At 38.9% G+C, this 17862-nt stretch overlaps 1 protein-coding gene across 23 annotated transcripts in view; it reads right to left on the bottom strand.

The window, feature by feature from the left end:
* The window catches only part of LOC127854237 (eukaryotic translation initiation factor 4E transporter-like), a 78723-nt gene that overhangs the window by 25494 nt on the left and 35367 nt on the right, over nt 1-17862 (bottom strand). For 19 of the 23 annotated variants that reach the window (XR_008036994.1, XR_008036995.1, XR_008036997.1 and 16 more), the window contains exons 14-23: nt 15491-15771; nt 13067-13282; nt 11349-11483; nt 10629-10757; nt 10163-10397; nt 8921-9021; nt 5660-5808; nt 3722-3845; nt 2895-3006; nt 2133-2557 (exon numbers count right to left, since the gene is read on the bottom strand). Coding sequence is in view for 6 of the 23 variants with exons in the window: in XM_052389258.1 (XP_052245218.1) it covers nt 2133-2557; nt 2895-3006; nt 3722-3845; nt 5660-5808; nt 8921-9021; nt 10163-10397; nt 10629-10757; nt 11349-11483; nt 13067-13282; nt 15491-15771 (1907 nt within the window). In the remaining 17 variants the exon portion in view is untranslated. The remainder of the gene's footprint in view (nt 1-2132; nt 2558-2894; nt 3007-3721; nt 3846-5659; nt 5809-8920; nt 9022-10162; nt 10398-10628; nt 10758-11348; nt 11484-13066; nt 13283-15490; nt 15772-17862) is intronic. The other 4 variants (XM_052389355.1, XM_052389366.1, XM_052389349.1 and 1 more) reach the window with 4 other exon arrangements.

Here is a 17862-nt window from a genome sequence, read left to right as displayed (position 1 = left end):
ATGAAAGCAATAGCTTTGATGCTTAAGGAATAAAATGGACCTAAACACAAAACATAACCAAAATTTTCAATTTTCTAAGTATAAAAAGGGCACATAATTCTGTCAAAATGCATGCCAGAGTTATCTAACTTTGCCTGCCCAGTCCCCTCATGATAGTAAGTAAGTGTAACAAGTTTGAATGCAATAGCATTGATACTCACTGAGAAAAGTGGACCTAAACGCAAAACTTAACCAAAATTTTCAATTTTCTAAGTATAAAAAGGGCACATAATTCTGTCAAAATGCACGCCAGAGTTATCTAACTTTGCCTGCCCAGTCCCCTCATGATAGTAAGTAAGTGTACCAAGTTTGAATGCAATAGCATTGATATTTTCTGAGAAAAGTGGACCTAAACGCAAAACTTAACCGGACGCCAACGCCGACGCAGACGCCAAGGTGATGACAATAGCTCATAATTTTTTTTCAAAAAATAGATGAGCTAATAAAAAGTATCTCGACATTATTTTTGAAAGGCATTTTGTTTGCTTTGTCAATAGCTAAGAATTTTAATGTAGCTATGTCTTCTGACATCTGCCATGTTATACAAGATTAATAGTTCAGCCACGAGCTTCTATTTCTTCAATTGCATTATCAATGGCTGACACACTGGATTTCTAAACATCTTCAATTTTTGGATTAAACCAATTGGAGAAGATTAATGTTGGTTTTATGTAGGAATTTAAATTCACACGCATGTATAACAAGAGATGTGTTTGTCAGAAACACAATGCCCCCTGTTGCACCGCCTTGAAATAAAATTTCAATATATCATTTGGCAGGTTTAGAAATTATCTCCCTTTTAAAGCTTATTACTTCCCTTGGATTGTATTTTTTGACTTTTGACCTTGAAGGATGACCTTGACCTTTCACCACTCAAAATGTGCAGCTTTATGAGATACACATGCATGCCAAATATCAAGTTGCTATCTTCAATATTGCAAAAGTAAAGGCCAATGTTAAAGTTTTCGGACTGACGCACAGACTGACGGACTGACAGACGGACTGACGGACAGTTCAACTGCTATATGCCACCCTACCAGGGGCAAAAAAACATTAAGAATTGAGACATTAACAAATTGCAAAAATTAAATAATCTTAACAATTAGAAGAAATTTTAACAGAGAACAAGAGATGTGTTTGTCAGAAACACAATGCCCCCTATTGCGCCGCTTTGAAGCCATATATTTGATCTTTGACCTTGAAGGATGACCTTGACCTTTCACCTCTCAAAATGTGCAGCTCCATGAGATACACATACATGCCAAATATCAAGTTGCTATCTTCAATAATGCTAAAGTCATTGCAAAACTTTAACTAAGGGGGCATAAAAAGATAATGAACGTTGAAAGCTGAACCATTCCCCGCTTTGACCATAGCAATATGCTTTCATACAAGAGAGTGGTACAGGAAGGACATGTTGATAAGCTAAATTTCATTGGTTATATTGGTTAAATACGTGTGATTGCTATTTAAGGTTTTGTTGGCAGACATAAATAAAATTGCTACAGTTGATCTAAAATATATATTGTTTCTGTAATATAAGCAACATCACTTAAACTACACTTTCATTGGGTAAGCTGGTTTTCCAGGAATAAGTGCACATACTTGGGCCAGTAACTGATCTTTTAAATGCGAGATTGAGGGATGAATAATTTTGTGACCAATCTTCATTCAAGATATGTGGCTGGACTGGGAATGCAACACACGATCATAGGATTTGTAGTCCAACACTCAACCAACTGATCTTGCCAGCCCTTCACAGTCATAATTTTTTTAAATTATTGTGCCGCCAATAATAAGCTACTTTCTAACATATGGTTCTTCCTTAATTTAATTTCTTAACAGTTTTTGATAATGGACAAATTGTTTTACACACACATTTAAAGTAAGCCATAACCAGTTAGCAAATATTCAAAGAAAAGAATAAAATGAAACAAATACTCAAATAACTGCTGAGAAAATGACAGAAAAAAATACATAAACATCTGCAGTTTGATGTATGTTTATACACACGATGATGATGAGAAGTTCTGGGCCAGTACACACGTGAACACTACACAATGAGAGAGAGCACACACAGGCCAGTGTCGTACCTGATCCTGGGTGCTGGACAGTGTCAGGGACTGATGGCCGCCGCCGTGTGGCAGTGGAAACGTGGGCAGGCCTGCTGTACCGGGGCTGAGAAGTGGCGGGGGGAGGTGGGTGGAGACCAGGGGGAGTGGAGGGGGCATGTGTGTCATATGGTTAGAGTTAAATGGCGGTAAAATGCCCGGTATCACCGCAGAAGCACCAGGTGGCAACACGGAAACCAAATTAGGTAGGACCTGGTTATGGTTGGGAAGAGGAGGAGGTGGAACGGTGTGGAGCATGGTCGGCGGAGGAATGCTGGTGTGTGGTGCCTGATAAGAGGCGGGAGTGGTCGCAGCACTGGAGGCCCGGGGGGAGGCAGGGCGGGGCTTTCCAGCATGCAGCTCCTGGGAGAGCTCCCTGTCAGCTACCTGAGACTCCTCCTTCCCTTCTGAAATACACAGAGCATGGGGAATGTCAGCACTTAGCGAGAAATTGTTTGCTACATTGCATGAGCTGGCAATTAATATCACCATCTGGTACACCTTATTTGGCAGTTCTTGAGATATAATTAGCTTTAATGTGACCACTTAAATTACATAAGTTATTTGTGTAAGAAAAGTGACATCATAACTAACACTGATAAAGCCTTGGTGGCAAAGAATGTGTACAAAGTAATCAGGTACAAATATAACTGGAACTATTTTGGAACCATAAAACTGTAGCAGTTAAGAGCAAACATTGGTTTAGGTTAAGTCTCAGCAATAGTCCAACAGTATGTATATTACCAAGGTGCTCAGTGTCAATACTGTCTCTGCGTAGTTTCTCCTTCTCATTGGCCTTCTCTGAGTGCATCTTACGAATCACGGACGTCGGTGTGAACGCCACATTCACTGGAGCCTGGGGGGATGGGTACATGTCATTAATAGGCAAGAAGAGATCAGAAATGTTCATGGGACCTCTGAGAACCAGATTAGAGAAAACAATTTGCTAAAATAATTTTCTATAATTAGTCTTAATTTTTCTGTGAATGTGTTTTTAAAAAGATGAATTATTTAATAAAAGAATTTTCAACAGGTTTATCATGAATTTAACATTAGTCAAGTATATTTATTATTGCAGATTTGTAATACTTTTAATGTAAATTTTACGGTCAACAGGATTCAGGCTGTGATCTGTAAAACAGAAGCAATGTATGAATGGTGTTTTTTTAACTTACTGAAACATTCACAGGGCTCTGACATAAGTTTGTTTAAATTTATGAACATTTATAAGCAATCCAACTCGAAATTAATTTGATAAGGACTGTAGTATTCAAGTAGAAGTAAAATTGTTTTGATGTTTAAAAGACAACTGAATAAAGGGATACCATTTTCATTATGCTGCAAACAAGTAATAGTTACTGTAACATCTTTTATCAATTAATTAATATTCATCAATGAATTGCAAAATACAAAGTATGGGAATGGAAGAAAATATCCATTCCCCTCAAAGAAAGTTTTTATTTAAAGTTCATTTTCATATTTATCAATAAACTTGAAAACATAAGGGCACTTCAACTGATCTAGTGTAACACCCTAAGTTCTTAGAATTTAAAAAGCAACAGTTTGCTGACCTTAGCTGGTGTGGATGTGCTCATTGCAGGTGGCAGGGTAACTGTGGGTGTGGCAACGGAGAAAACACTGCCTGGTGGAGGTGCAACCAAGAGGTTGGGAGACTTCACTCTGAAAACATCCAAACTAATACAACTATACAAAAACACTAAACTTCCATACAAGCTGGAAATGTGTATCTGACACTACTATCCCCAAAACAAATGTTTGGCCACAGACAAATCAACTAAATAATCTACAATGAACAAAAAGTCAAATGCGTTACCTATCCCAATGCTGAGCGTATTCCATAGCGAGGCTTTTGCCGTACTCTCCCAATGCTGAGCGTATTCCATAGCAGGGCTTATGCCTTATCTCTCCCAATGCTGAGGTTATTCAATATCAAGACTTTTGCCTTACCTCTCCCAATGCTGAGGGTATTCCATAGCAAGGCTTTTGCCTTACCTCTCCAAATACTGAGGGTATTCTATAGCAAGGCTTTTGCCTTACCTCTCCAAATACTGAGGGTATTCCATAGCAAGGCTTTTGCCTTACCTCTCCAAAATACTTAAGGTATTCCATAGCAAGGCTTTTGCCCGACCTCTCCCAATGCTGAGCGTATTCCATAGCAAGGATTTTGCCCTACCTCTCCCATTACTGCAGGTACTCCATAACAAGGATTTTGCCATACCTCTCCCAATACTACGGGTATTTCATAGCAAGGCCAATGCCCTACCTCTCCCAATGCTGAGATTATGTCATAGCAAGGCTTTTGCCCTACCTCTGTCAATACTGAGGATATTCCATAGCAAGGATTTTGCCCTGACTCTCCAAATAATTGGGGCGTTATATTGCAAGGCATTTGCCCTACCTCTCCCAATACCAAGGGTATTCCAAAGCAAGGCTTTTGCCCAACCTCCCTAATACCCAGGGAATTCCATAGCAAGGCTTTTGCCCGACGTCCCCCAATACTGATGGTATTCCATAGCAAGGCTTTTGCCCAACCTCTCCCAATACTGAGGGTATTCCATAGCAAGGCTTTTGCCCTACCTCTCCCAATACTGAGGGTATTCCATAGCAAGGCTTTTGCCCTACCTCTCCCATTACTGAGGGTATTCCATAGCAAGGCTTTTGCACCACCTCTCCCATAACTGAGGGTATTCCATAGCAAGGCTTTTGGCCTACCTTCCCAAATACTGAGGGTATTCCATAGCAAGGATTTTGCGGAACCTACACAAAACTGAGGGTATTCCATAGGAAAGCTTTTGCCCTGCTTCTCCCATTACTGAGGGTATTCCATAGCAAGGCTTTTGCCCGACCTCTCCCAATAGTGACAGTATTCCATAGCAAGGCTTTTGCCCTACCTCTCCCAATAGTGACAGTATTCCATAGCAAGGCTTTTTCACTGTCTCTCCCAATACTAAGGATATTCCTTAACAAGGCTTTTGCCCTACCTCTTCCAATACTGAGGGTATTCCATAGAAAGGCTTTGCCCTTCCTGTCCCAAAACTGAGGGTATTCAATAGCAGTTTCTTATAGAAGTGTTCTATACAAGGTGCGTGCCCTTACACTTCTGCTGTTTCTTGCGTAAGTGTTCTATACAAGGTGTTTGCCCTACTAGTCCTGTTGTTTCTTGTAGAATTGTCCTATACTAGTCAATGGGTGATCCCTACCTTAACTGCTGTATACAAGGTATGTGCCCTACCTATCTTACTGTATACAAGGTGTGTGCCCTACCTATCTTACTGTATACAAGGTGTGTGCCCTACCTATCTTACTGTATACAAGGTGTGTGCCCTACCTATCTTACTGTATACAAGGTATGTGCCCTACCTATCTTACTGTATACAAGGTGTGTGCCCTACCTATCTTACTGTATACAAGGTGTGTGCCCTACCTATCTTACTGTATACAAGGTGTGTGCCCTACCTATCTTACTGTATACAAGGTGTGTGCCCTACCTCTCCTGCTGTTTCTTGTAGAATCGCTCCTTCTGGTCCTCTAGCTGCTTTTTGATGAGAGCGTTCTGCAGGATGGCCTGGGTGTGAACAATCAGCTCCTGGGGGCTGGGCACGCGCGGCACAGCAGGAGGTCGGATGGAGTTCACAGACTGCAAACATATGAGCCTCATTCTGGGAACACAGGGCTTAATGCATTTGCATTAAGTGTCGTCCCAGAATAGCCTGTTCAGTCCGCATATGCTAATAAAAGTTTCCGCTTTTCTGGAATCTTTCTTTTTGAAAAAAGTCTCTTATATAGGATAATCCTATATAGGCAGAAAGTGCTGTCAAGGATTAGCCTGTGAACGAGCTAAAAAGGGATGAACTTAATGCAAATGCATAAAGCCAAACGCTTAAAACATATGCATTAAACCCAATTTGTTTAGACTTGCTACATCTAAAAGTGTTCTCATAAGGTGTTCATCACAGACCACCATCAATTTTATTTCATCCAGGGGTGTAAATTGTCCCAAATTTAAAATCCGGAAAATTAGACTGGAAGTCTGGGAATACAGGTCCCCAACGGAGATAAAAGGCAATGCCCCCCCCCCCCCCTCGAGCCCTCTCTAATTGTACTATTTTATAGTATTACTAGTTGCAATTTCTGGTGAACACTATGCAAAATACTATTAATCAGACTGTCCACATCACAGCATCCGTATTCGTCGTTATAGGTTTGTTTATAATGGATGTAACAAAAAAAAAAATCTGCAAAAAATGCTGTAAACGTAAACAACACTTAAACTAGAGTTGTCTCCATAGGATGACATATGCCCCCCATAAATGCTTTGATAGAAGTTAGGAGCATTTTTGAAACCAAAACGCAGATTTCGAAACCTAAACGCAGACCCTAAGTTCAAGGTCATAGGGGTCAAAATTTGTGGGCATATGGAGAGGCATTTTCCATATACACATGCATATCAAATATGAAGGTTACATCTGAAGCGACATAGAAGTTATGAGCATTTGTCGAAACCTAAACGCAAAGTGTGACGGAAAGACAGACAGACGATCACTATATGCCCTCCCTTGGGGGCATAAAAATGTAAATTTTTTTGCACATGAAATAAAATGTGCGTAACGTTTGAATTCCGAAATGAAAACCATTTACCTAGCAAATGCGTAATCAATCATATAATTTGGTTTACATATTGCTTTACAATATGCTATTGAACTGCTTAGCCATGTTAATCTATCACTTAGAATATTTCATGATGGCAGACATGTGCAACGTTTCGTTGACTTGTAAGAAAGTCGGCTGAAATCCGGATTTCCGGAATAATCCGGAAAATTGACACCCCTGTCATCACCATTAAACATGGCAAACTGCAAATAGCGCCATTTAAAATAAATGTTATAATTTTTTTTTTCAAAGTTATTGAACCATTATTATTTCATTAACTGATGGAGAATTACATTGTTGGTAATTTATTAAACTTTATCATGTGTTATGGGCAGTGTATTTTTCCACCATTTTGGGAATGGATCCTGGTGCCTTTGGGGTTGAGAAAAATTGCAGTGTTTTGACTTAAATTGGGAAATTAGTGTTGTTGTTGTTTTGCTTTTTTTCCATTTGAAATTGGGCTGTATACCGGCCCCAATTTTGAACTAAACAAGAGCTGTCACCATAGTATGACTTATGCCCCCTATAAACGCTTGATAGAAGTTATGAGCTTTTTTCGAAACCTAAACGCAGATTTCGAAACCTAAACACGGATCCTAAGTTCAAGGTCAAGGTCACAGGGGTCAACATTTTTGAGCGTATGGAAAGGCCTTGTCCATATACACATGCATACCAAATATGAAGGTTATATCTCAAGGGACATAGAAGTTATGAGCATTTTTCAAAACATAAACGCAGATTTCGAAACCTAAACGCGGACCTTAAGTTCAACGTCAAGGTCACAGGGGTCAACATTTTTGTGAGTATGGAAAGGCCTTGTGCATATACACATGCATACCAAATATGAAGGTTATATCTCAAGGGACATAGAAGTTATGAGCATTTTTCAAAACCTAAACACAGATTTCGAAACCTAAACGCAAAGTGTGACGGAGAGACGGACAGACAGACGGACAGTCCGATCACTATATGCCCTCCTACCGGGGGCGTAAAAACACACACTGATGGGCAGTTTTGTACCAAATAAGTCGTTGTGTGTTAAACATTGTTACAATGCTTTTCTTGCAGCAAATCTGCATATCAATTTTGCCATCGTAAATGTCCATTATAGACGCCATGTTTGTATTTCCAGAATACCCTATTATCTTGCAGGTAAAAAGGGCTGTTGTTAACATACTGAATAGCGGGGTAAACATAGGTGTTATCAAGGTAGCAACAGTTTGTTAGACAATTAAAATGATAAATAAAATATGAAAAACCTGTCTTTTTTGTTTCCCACTTTGTAATTTAAAGCACTGTTTAAGCAAATTGGGATGCAGTGACTGTTGAGAATGTGAAATAATGTGATCACAGTGATAGGTGTGTACAAATATTGAACTTTAAACAGTATTATTATAGCATCATATCTGCACAGAAATCTAAGTATTTTTGAACTCACTGTGAAAGTGGGATTGTAACTCATTTCAAATTTAAATGTAAAGCAGTATGCTCGCACAATGGTTTTTAACCAAAGGCAAAATGGTATTATACTCGAATAAATATTACAGTGCCATGTAAACTATGCTTATTTTGCTTAAGGTTTGCTATACTCAGTTTGCCATTCGATGACACTGATCTATATTTCAGTCATTTAATCAACAAATTGGGCAAAAGTAAAATGGCAGCAAACTTTCAGTCTGATATGCCAATTTGCTATAAATTTGAACTGTTTCTCCATTTAGGCCTTAACAAATTTGGTTGTGTTACACGTAGTTTGCTTGTAATACATGGTAAAGCATTGTACAGAGCTATTCAATTATCTAAAAGTTAAATAAAGTTATACAACTCATCAGCATTAATTGAGTCATGTTCTGAAAAAACTGGGCATAATGCATGTGCGTAAAGTGTCATCCCAGATTAGCCTGTGCAGTCCACACAGGCTAATCAGGGACGACACTTTCCGCCTAAATTGGATTTTTGCTAAGAAGAGTCTTCATTTAAACGAAAAATGTCATAAAAGTGCGGACTGCACAGGCTAATCTGGGACGACACTTTACGCACATGCATTTAGCCCAGTTTTCTCAGAACACGACTCAATATGTCTTAAAAGGGGCACATACACCGGGTGTCTGTCCCACTGGTGACTGCGGGAGTGATCCCCCTTGAGCAGGGTGGATTGGAGATGGAGCGTTCAGGTGCATGGGAGGCTGCTGGCTAAACACTGGAAAACACAAACATCAGTGCTAGGAGCCAACTCATGCAATAATGGATCTTATGCCATATATGGCCAGGGAAGCTCCAGAATAGCCAATGCAGTTGTGTAGTCTGCCTGGCCAGGGGGCCGTTTCATTAACGATCGTACGACAATTTTAACTTACCAGATAATTTTGTAATCTTAATAAGTAGACGAACTAGATCATCATGCTCGTCAAATATATACGGCGCTTGAGATGCCTATGTAATTAATTAGGTACTGAAAATTTATAATCATATGATATGGACTTAAGCAATTATATATCTTTGAAAAATGTATTGTATCGTAAATGTGTACTACGATGTTTATTGAAACGGTCCCCAGGAGGTTCCCAGAGTTACCTTGTCTGCATGTTAAAGGGATAATACAATGTCAATTTTTCAATTTTATCACCGAGTTTTACTTTGTTTCAGGCAGACTGACAGAGCAACAGTCAGCAGAAGCAATTCTTTTCCTTCTTAATAAAGTACTTTTTTTCAATTAAGTAAAAACTACAAAATGTCCAATTGTCTGAAAAATTATCCAAGAGAAGGGAAAATTTGCACATTTTGTTCCAAAAGTGTATTATCCGCTATTTACAAATAAAAAGGAGCACAAAAACTGAACATGTCAAGCCAAAATGCATAAAAAATGAATATTTGAATCGATTTGTGCAATTTAAAAATTAAAAATACCCAAACTTCTCAATCTGAAGATTTCACAACACAGATTTTCCCATTTTCATGGTTTTGTGCGCTAAATTTCCTTAATTGGTATGGTACTGGTAGTTTTCTCAATTGGGCCAAAAAAAAAATCACTGAGGATTGACTTCAATATAGCTTAAGCTTTTTTTGAGGGGCTATACTGCATATAATTATGTATATTCATAAATTTCTTTATTATTATTTTTCATATTTGATTAAACCATTTAACACTTAGATATGTATTTTCACGCATTTGTAGTTCCATAGAAAGTTCATCTCTAAACCTTAGATACTGATGAGCAGGAAACAGCACAAAACCTGAACAGACTGCTAGTTACTCTCAGGCTGTTCTGGTTTTATGCTGTTTCCACATGGCCATTTTCACTTTGCTTCTAAGTGGAAAAGGGTAAAAATAAACAGCTTACTGATAGGTGAGGGAACCCTTGGAGTACCAGGTGCCTGTCTCTGCAACAGGGCAGACTGGAGTACTGGGGAAGGGGTAGGGCCCCGGGGAGGGGGATGGATCACGCCCATCATTGCCATAGCCCCCCCTTGCTGAGGAGGTGGGGTTGGAGATGCAGGCTTTGTTATGATGGTTGGGTTGGCCTTCAGGAAGTTCATGATTGGGTCACCAGATGACGGACGTCTAGCCTGGGAGGACTGGCAAGAAGAAAGACATTTTCAATGTGGTAAATAATGAAATAAGGAAAAACCTTTTCCAACAGTCCAATAGATTTAACACTATTCAAAATAGCCCTTGCCAAACAAATTTTGCAATTTAGTTACATTCCAAATTCCAGTTTCTTATGAAAATTCAAGAAACTGGCTAAACATATTCCTTATCATTAACCAAGACACTTCTTTATTTAGGAAATGCCAGCTGTGCGCTACCTGTTGCTGACTGCCGCTCGGTGTGAGTTGGACTTGTGCTGATCCTGGCCCCATGTTCTGCTGTAGTCTCATGGTCTGGATCACAGCCTGCCTCTTCTGAAGCTGCTCCTCTTTGTTCCGCTGAAGAGCCTGCACAAACAGCACAATAGCTTGCTTATGTTCTAGGAAGGTAACTACTCTAAATTTGAAATCACTTTAAATTTTCCGACACTATATATACCATATATATACCATTTTCATTTATACCACCAAAAAATCTCCTTTTCTCTTAATTTTCAGACATGCGGGTTTTCGTCCAATATTGATGAATCTGAATTGTCAGACAGTTTATTTTCAAATGCTATTTTACCAGAACTATGCTCTATTCCCCTTATCTATAAACACCGTGATCATGCGTCTTTGCAACCAGATTAAGGTCTTAAAGCCTATCAGACAAATGCCTTAATGCATGGACAATTACCCTTGTATAATTGGGTAAATAAACATGTATACAAGTAATATACAATGGTTTCACCCAACAGCTTAAAGTGAAACATATGTACAAGTAATTTATACTATAGATTAAAACATTGACACTATACAGTATTTTACAAGCCCCTGCTATTAGTTGTTAAACAAATTGACGGTTTAAAAATTGCCTAACAGTGTTCTATTGTCAAAGAAATATATCAAGAATCTCTACATATTTGAACACCAGTATTTTTTTGTCTCTAGTATTACCTCAAAAAATTGCTTTTGTGCTGCTGATGCATCACTGAGGTTGATTGGGTGCTGAAAACTGGGAGGTGGAGTCATGTTTCCATGGTAACCATCCATCATATCAAACTGTATCTCATCAAGGCTTCCACGCACATTCTGGTCAATCAAAAGCGAAGACATTACTTTTTTTAAACTTCATACTGAGCAAAAAAAAACATGTATAGTAGTCAATTTTAACATTTTTTTTTCATAATAAACAAACTGCCGCTGCTTATTGCTATTCTAGTTTCTTTTAGCACTTACAGGCACTCATTAAAAACCTACAAAGAATTCATCATATTAATTGATTAATTAATAATGTGTATTAAGAAAAAAAAATGAGGTCATAGGATGTCTGTGTATAAGGTGTCCACCTTGCAACACAAGGCATTTTTCTGACCATTGTGGGAAAAATGCAAGTTTGGGATTATTTGTTTGCACAAAAAGTCAACTGATTAGGGAAAAACTAGTTCTTTATCTCTTAACTTATATAATAAAATAAAATTGAGATATAATAATCATAAGACAATTCTAAAAACATGGATATGCCAGGAAAAGGCCAGAACACAGAGGTCCTATAAGACATCTCCACTCATACAGCCTTCTCATTAACACATCAAGTAATGGTTGCTCCAAGGAACAAGAGTTCTGCGGTCTGAGACATATGCCCCCCCCCCACACCAAACAGTGCTTTGAACTAGTGACCCCAATTTCAATCGGGGTCATCTACTGTCCAAGGCCAATGCGAATGAGAAGTTTCAAGCCAATCGGTCAATTCGTTGATGAGTTATTGATCGGAAACAGTTTTCACACCTATTGTGACAGTAACCTTGACCTTTTAGATAGGGGTCATCTACTGTCCAAGGATGATGTGCATGGGAAGTATCAAGCCAATCAGTCGATTTGTTGACGAGTCATTGATTAGAAACGTTTTTCCCACTTATTGTGCCAGTGACCATGACCTCTTACCTAGTGACCCCTTTCCGATTGGGTTCATCTACTGTCCAATGCCAATGCACATGGGAAGTATGAAGCCAATCAATGACTCAGTTAATGAGTTATTGATCAGAAATGATTCCACACTTTGTGTGTAAAAGTGACTTTGACCTTTGACCTAGTGACCGCAATTTTAAGACAATTGGTCAATTCGTTGACGAGTTATTGATCGGAAACCATTTTCACACTAAGTGTGATAGTGACCTTGCCATAGTGACCCCAATTTCAATAAGGGTCATCTACTGTCCAAGGCCACTGTACATGTTAAGCATCAAGCCAATCGGTCAATTTGTTGACGAGTTAATAATTGGAAACGATTTTCACACTTGGTGATAGCGACCTTGACCTTTGACCTAGTGACCCCAATTCAACAGGGGTCATCTACTGTCCTTGGCCAATTCACACATGTGAAGTATCAAGCCAGTTTGTCAATTGGTTGACAAGTTATAGATCAGAAACGATTTTCACACTTTGTGACCTTGACGTTTAGTCAAATCTTTGACAAGTTATTGATCGCAAATGAACTGGTCTACCGACAGACTGACCCACCAACATCTAGCAAAACAATATACCCCTTCTTTTTTTAAGAGGGGCATAAAAAGCCCTTAGTGTCTCTACAAGCTCAATGTACATGTAGCTTAGCTAAGAAAAGAGTTTATAGGCATATTTTTATTTTTTCATAAATGATATTCTTCTTCCCATACCTGTTGTTGTCCAGGCGTTCCATGTGAATCAATCTTCTGTATCATTCTGCCATGTATGTGGTACTGGGCTTGCTGCATGTGAGACAAAGGTGCCTGGGGGGGCGGGGCTTGTTGGGGTTGGCCCGATACTTGCATCCCCTGGGTACCTCCTTGCATCATCTGCTGGGACTTGAAATGGCTGGGAATATGAGTGACGGAGGGCCCATCTGTCTTCAACTGCAACATGGATATGCAAACATTATCATGAAAATCCACCCAATTTACCAAGTTAAGAACTTATCTGCAAACAAGAGATTGCCAAGCAATATTGTACTCTAGCGGTGAAACTCCACCATTGTCAGTATTTTTTTTTTATTTGTTGCCATGGCAACCAGAACTCTTGACGTAGGAACAAAATGAAATGATGTGCATAATCTCCATATTGCCATCTATCCATGTTTTAAGTTTCATGAAAAAATATGAAGAACTTTTAAAGTTATCGCAGGATCCAGAAAAGTGTAACGGACAGACAGACAGACTAAGCGCAAACAATAAGTCCCTTGCGGTTTCACCGGTAGTGGAAAATAAATTGGTACAAGCAAGGCATCCTATGCTAGTCAGCTACGGTTGATTAAAAGATTGTTTTGTCCTGGTGCAGACAACTCTTCCTGAAGCTTGATAACAGGTAAGGAACTTCCAATAGATAAGAAAGCAATGCATATAAAGGGTTGTCAATTTTCCCAAATTGGAAAACCAGAAAATTAGGCCGTGGGTCTGGGGCCGCAGGTCCTACACGGTGAAAAAGGGCAGAGACCCCCCACCCATCCCTGAGCCATAACTTATTGTAACATAGTTTTCTAGTTGCAATTTCTGGTGAAAACAATGCAAAATATTATAAACCAGACCATTCGTATCACCGCATGTATGTTTGACTTTCTATCTATAATATTTGGGAAAGAATGTCGAAAATAAATTAAAATAGACTAAAACAAGAGCTTTGTCACAGACGTGACGAATACCTCCACATGCTACATTGACACAGAATATTTTGCATGTTGTCTTCACAAAAAACAGCGGACACCATGCTCAATGTTTAAAACGCACTAAGTGACCCGGTGACCTGCACATCATCTAGATAAAACTTCTGACCAAGTGTGGTGAAGATCGGATGAAAACTACTTGAATAAGAGAGCAGACACCATGCTGAATGTGTAAAACGTACTAAATGACCCAGTGACCTAGTTTTTGACCCGACATGACCCATATTCGAACTTGACCTAGACATCATACAACTTCTGATCAAGTTTGGTGAAGATCGGATGAAAACTACTTGAATAAGAGATCTGACACCATTCTCAATATTTAAAATGCACTAAGTGATCCCGTGACCTAGTTTTTGACCTGCCATGACCAATGTTCAAACTTGGCCTAGACATCATCTAGTAACAACTTCTGACCAAGTTTGGTGAAGCTCTGATGAAAACTACATGAATTACAGAGCGGACAACATGCTGAATGTTTAAAACAAACTAAGTGACCCCGTGACCTAGTTTTTTACCCGGCAAGACCCATGTTCGAACTTGGCCTAGACATCATCTAGATACAACTTCTGACCAAGTTTGGTAAAGATCAGATGAAAACTACTTGAATTAGAGAGCGGACACGGACCGACCGACCGACAGACAAGCTCACTCCTATATACCCCCCTAAACTTCGTTTAGTGGGGGTATAAATACTGTATCTGAAAGTGTCAGTCCAAACAAATGTACATATTTTGGACATTGAATAAAATTAGCATATCATTTTACTGCATAAAAGGAAAACCAGTTACCTAGCAAATACATAAACAATACACCATTTGGTTAACATATTGATTTACAATATGTTAGAGCAGTGCTTTACTTAGCTAAACGATCACTGAAAATATTTAAAGATTGCAGTCATTTGCAATGTTTTCTTGACTATTAAGATTTTTGGAGAGTAGCAAAGATTTTAGAACTGTTACCGTTCATGTCTGTGCCATCTGCTTACCAATGAGAAATTAATAAATATAGTAACAGGAAAAATTGGAACAAAGCGCAAATTCCTTAAATTCGGAGGAAGCTTTAACGTTCTTAAACGATTGTGCACTTGAACAACCCCCAACCCAAAAAAACCCTATCAGATTTACATTGATCTCAAATCGACCCTGGACAAATAAAATCCGGATTACTGGAATAATCAGGATAATTGACAACCCTGATATTGCATAATCTGTGAAAACTGAGTTTTATGCATGTGCCTTAAGTGTCGTCCCAGATAGGCCTTTGCAGTCCACACAGGCCTATCAGGAACGACTCTACTTTTTTACTGGATTTTTGCTAGGAGGAGACTTTCTTTAACAAAAATATCATAAAAGCCGGGAACAGGCTTATCTTGGACAACACTTAAGCACGTGAAACAAACCTTTGGTGATTCAGCTGTCCTGACAGTTCCAGCCTGCATGAGGTTCACCAGCTGGTTGTACTTAAAGGAGTCGTTGCTAGGTGACTCGACCGGCCGCGCCTCTCCAGCCTGCATCAGTGTGATGAGCTTGTTGAAGGCCGACAGGTCCCCCTCACCCTGGGGCGTACTCCTCTCGGAGTTGCCGTGGGGACGTGCACTGGCTGGGTAGTAGACGCCCTTGGCCTCCCTGGACCGCTGCAGCTCGCCCTCTAGTTCAGCCACCGTTTTCACTTTACCCACATCTGGAACAATGCAAGAACATCCATGATTGTATTAGTAAAGTTTATTCCCGACAGCCGGGAGACTTTTAAATAGAATATCAAATATAGTGTTGTTAGCAGAGATGGCATTCATAGATTATTCAACAAAATTGTGAGGTATTGACAGCCATTATATTTAGAAGCCTATCTTAAAACAAATTTTGTAAATAAAATTCATTTTAATTATTAAATACTTACCTGCTATCTCATGCTTCTCCTTTCCAAGGGGAATTAACTCATCCGGAATTTTAACTGGGACCTCTGCCACCTCAATACCGTAATACAGGCCTGGTTAAACATAGTGCAATGCAACCTAGGCAAAAATCGGTAACCAACCCTCAATATTCTTTCAATATATAAACAAAAATATTAATCGAATAGCGGGGTGGGAGGTGGGACTTACCGATAGCAGGTAAGTATTAAATAATTAAAATGAATTTAATTAAAAAAATTTGTTTAAATGTCATAACTACTGACCTGCTATCTCATGCTGATTTTGCAGCTGCAGTGGGAAGGTTCGTATATATTTTCCCATCACAGTAGAACTCATAACAGGGTTATCAGCTATGATAGCAAAACCTTAAACAAGGGTTATCAAGAAATCTTCGTTAAAACGGTATTAATTATGACTTCTCGGACAAAGTAATATGTCTATGTCGTAAAGAAAACACTACCGTTAGTGAAACCACAACAAGCCCAAACATATACAAATTGTATTGTTGGCACTTCAGAAATCAAAGATAAAAAGATGACAAAGGTGGTCGGATTCCTCCAGAAAGCAGCTAAGAGCACGTCAAAAAGTGGGGTGTGATTAATATATGCCCACAAAACAGACAGAGCTCCTAATTCATGCGGTCAGATCCTAAAAAGGAATGAATCCTTAGATAGAGATAAGAGTAACTTTCTTAGTCCAGGTCTAACCCAGAGAAATAGAAGCTGCAGACACATCTTGGAAACTTGAAGGTTTTAAGAAGCCATATAGAGGACTTGATATTAAGCAAGGAATCCTGGCTGACACAACAAAGTGAAGACGACATTAGATCCAACTGGAATTGGTCGTATTCAACAGAAAAAGGACGAATTTCACTTCTCTGTATGGTAAAAGCCATAATAAGAAGGAAAACCGTCTTAAAATTATATTGAACTGTTAATAAGGCTGATGAAATGGTTCATAGGAAGCTCATTAAGCATCCCAATACATGTAACACAAGCCAAAACTGCTTAAGAAGGTAAAGGAACGAAAAACATAGTGTTGAAGTTCCATAGCTTGGATCAGTTCCAAAATAAGTAAGACAGCACAGAGTTGTGATGACTTACACAAAACAAGGTATACGAAAGCATAATCTCTAAGCTTTGATGAAGAAAAGAACAAATTTCTTATCATCAAGAAAAAGATGAGAAAAACCTCTATGTATGTAGCAGAGTGATTAAGGTAATAACTATGCTCTCGAATACCAAGTCAAAAAAGAATTTCCATAGAACCTTTATACAGTTCTGATGGAATTATCCTTGTACAAGTAACAAGGATTGAAACTCTTAACAAAAAAACGTTCTTCTGTAGAGATAACTAAATAATGGCCAGACATGTAGTTGCACATGGATCAGTAAAAATATGTCTCTCTGAGATATGATATTTGACCTGTGAAGAAGTTTCCTGAAAATAATTGTACAGGAGACTTAAAAGGTAGTAGAACCATAATCCCATGGTTCATTAAGTAGATTGCATGAAATTATGGAAAAAAACTCATTTATTCCAAAAACTCACCAAGAAGGCAAGATATTTCAGTTTATGTCAAGTGGACGAATGTATAACAATAGCACACCCTGCTGGATTGATTTCTGTGAACTGCATTATTGACGTTGTTAGCATACCGGTATATACTGCGATCTAGGATCGCATAACGCTCATTACTAGCGTTAGATGATAAACAACGTTCTTCGATATACTATGCATCAATTTTTGTACGCCATTGAAAAATCACTGCCGCGAATGCGCAATTACATTCATTTGAACCCAACGGAAAAATAATTCGACAGAAAGAACTGCAAGACAAAACGTCCAACAGGGCATTG

This window comes from Dreissena polymorpha, chromosome 1, assembly GCF_020536995.1.
Source record: "Dreissena polymorpha isolate Duluth1 chromosome 1, UMN_Dpol_1.0, whole genome shotgun sequence".
Classification (NCBI taxonomy): Eukaryota; Metazoa; Mollusca; class Bivalvia; order Myida; family Dreissenidae; genus Dreissena; species Dreissena polymorpha.
Note: the sequence above shows the minus strand (reverse complement) of the source record. Positions and strands in the feature narration are given on the sequence as shown.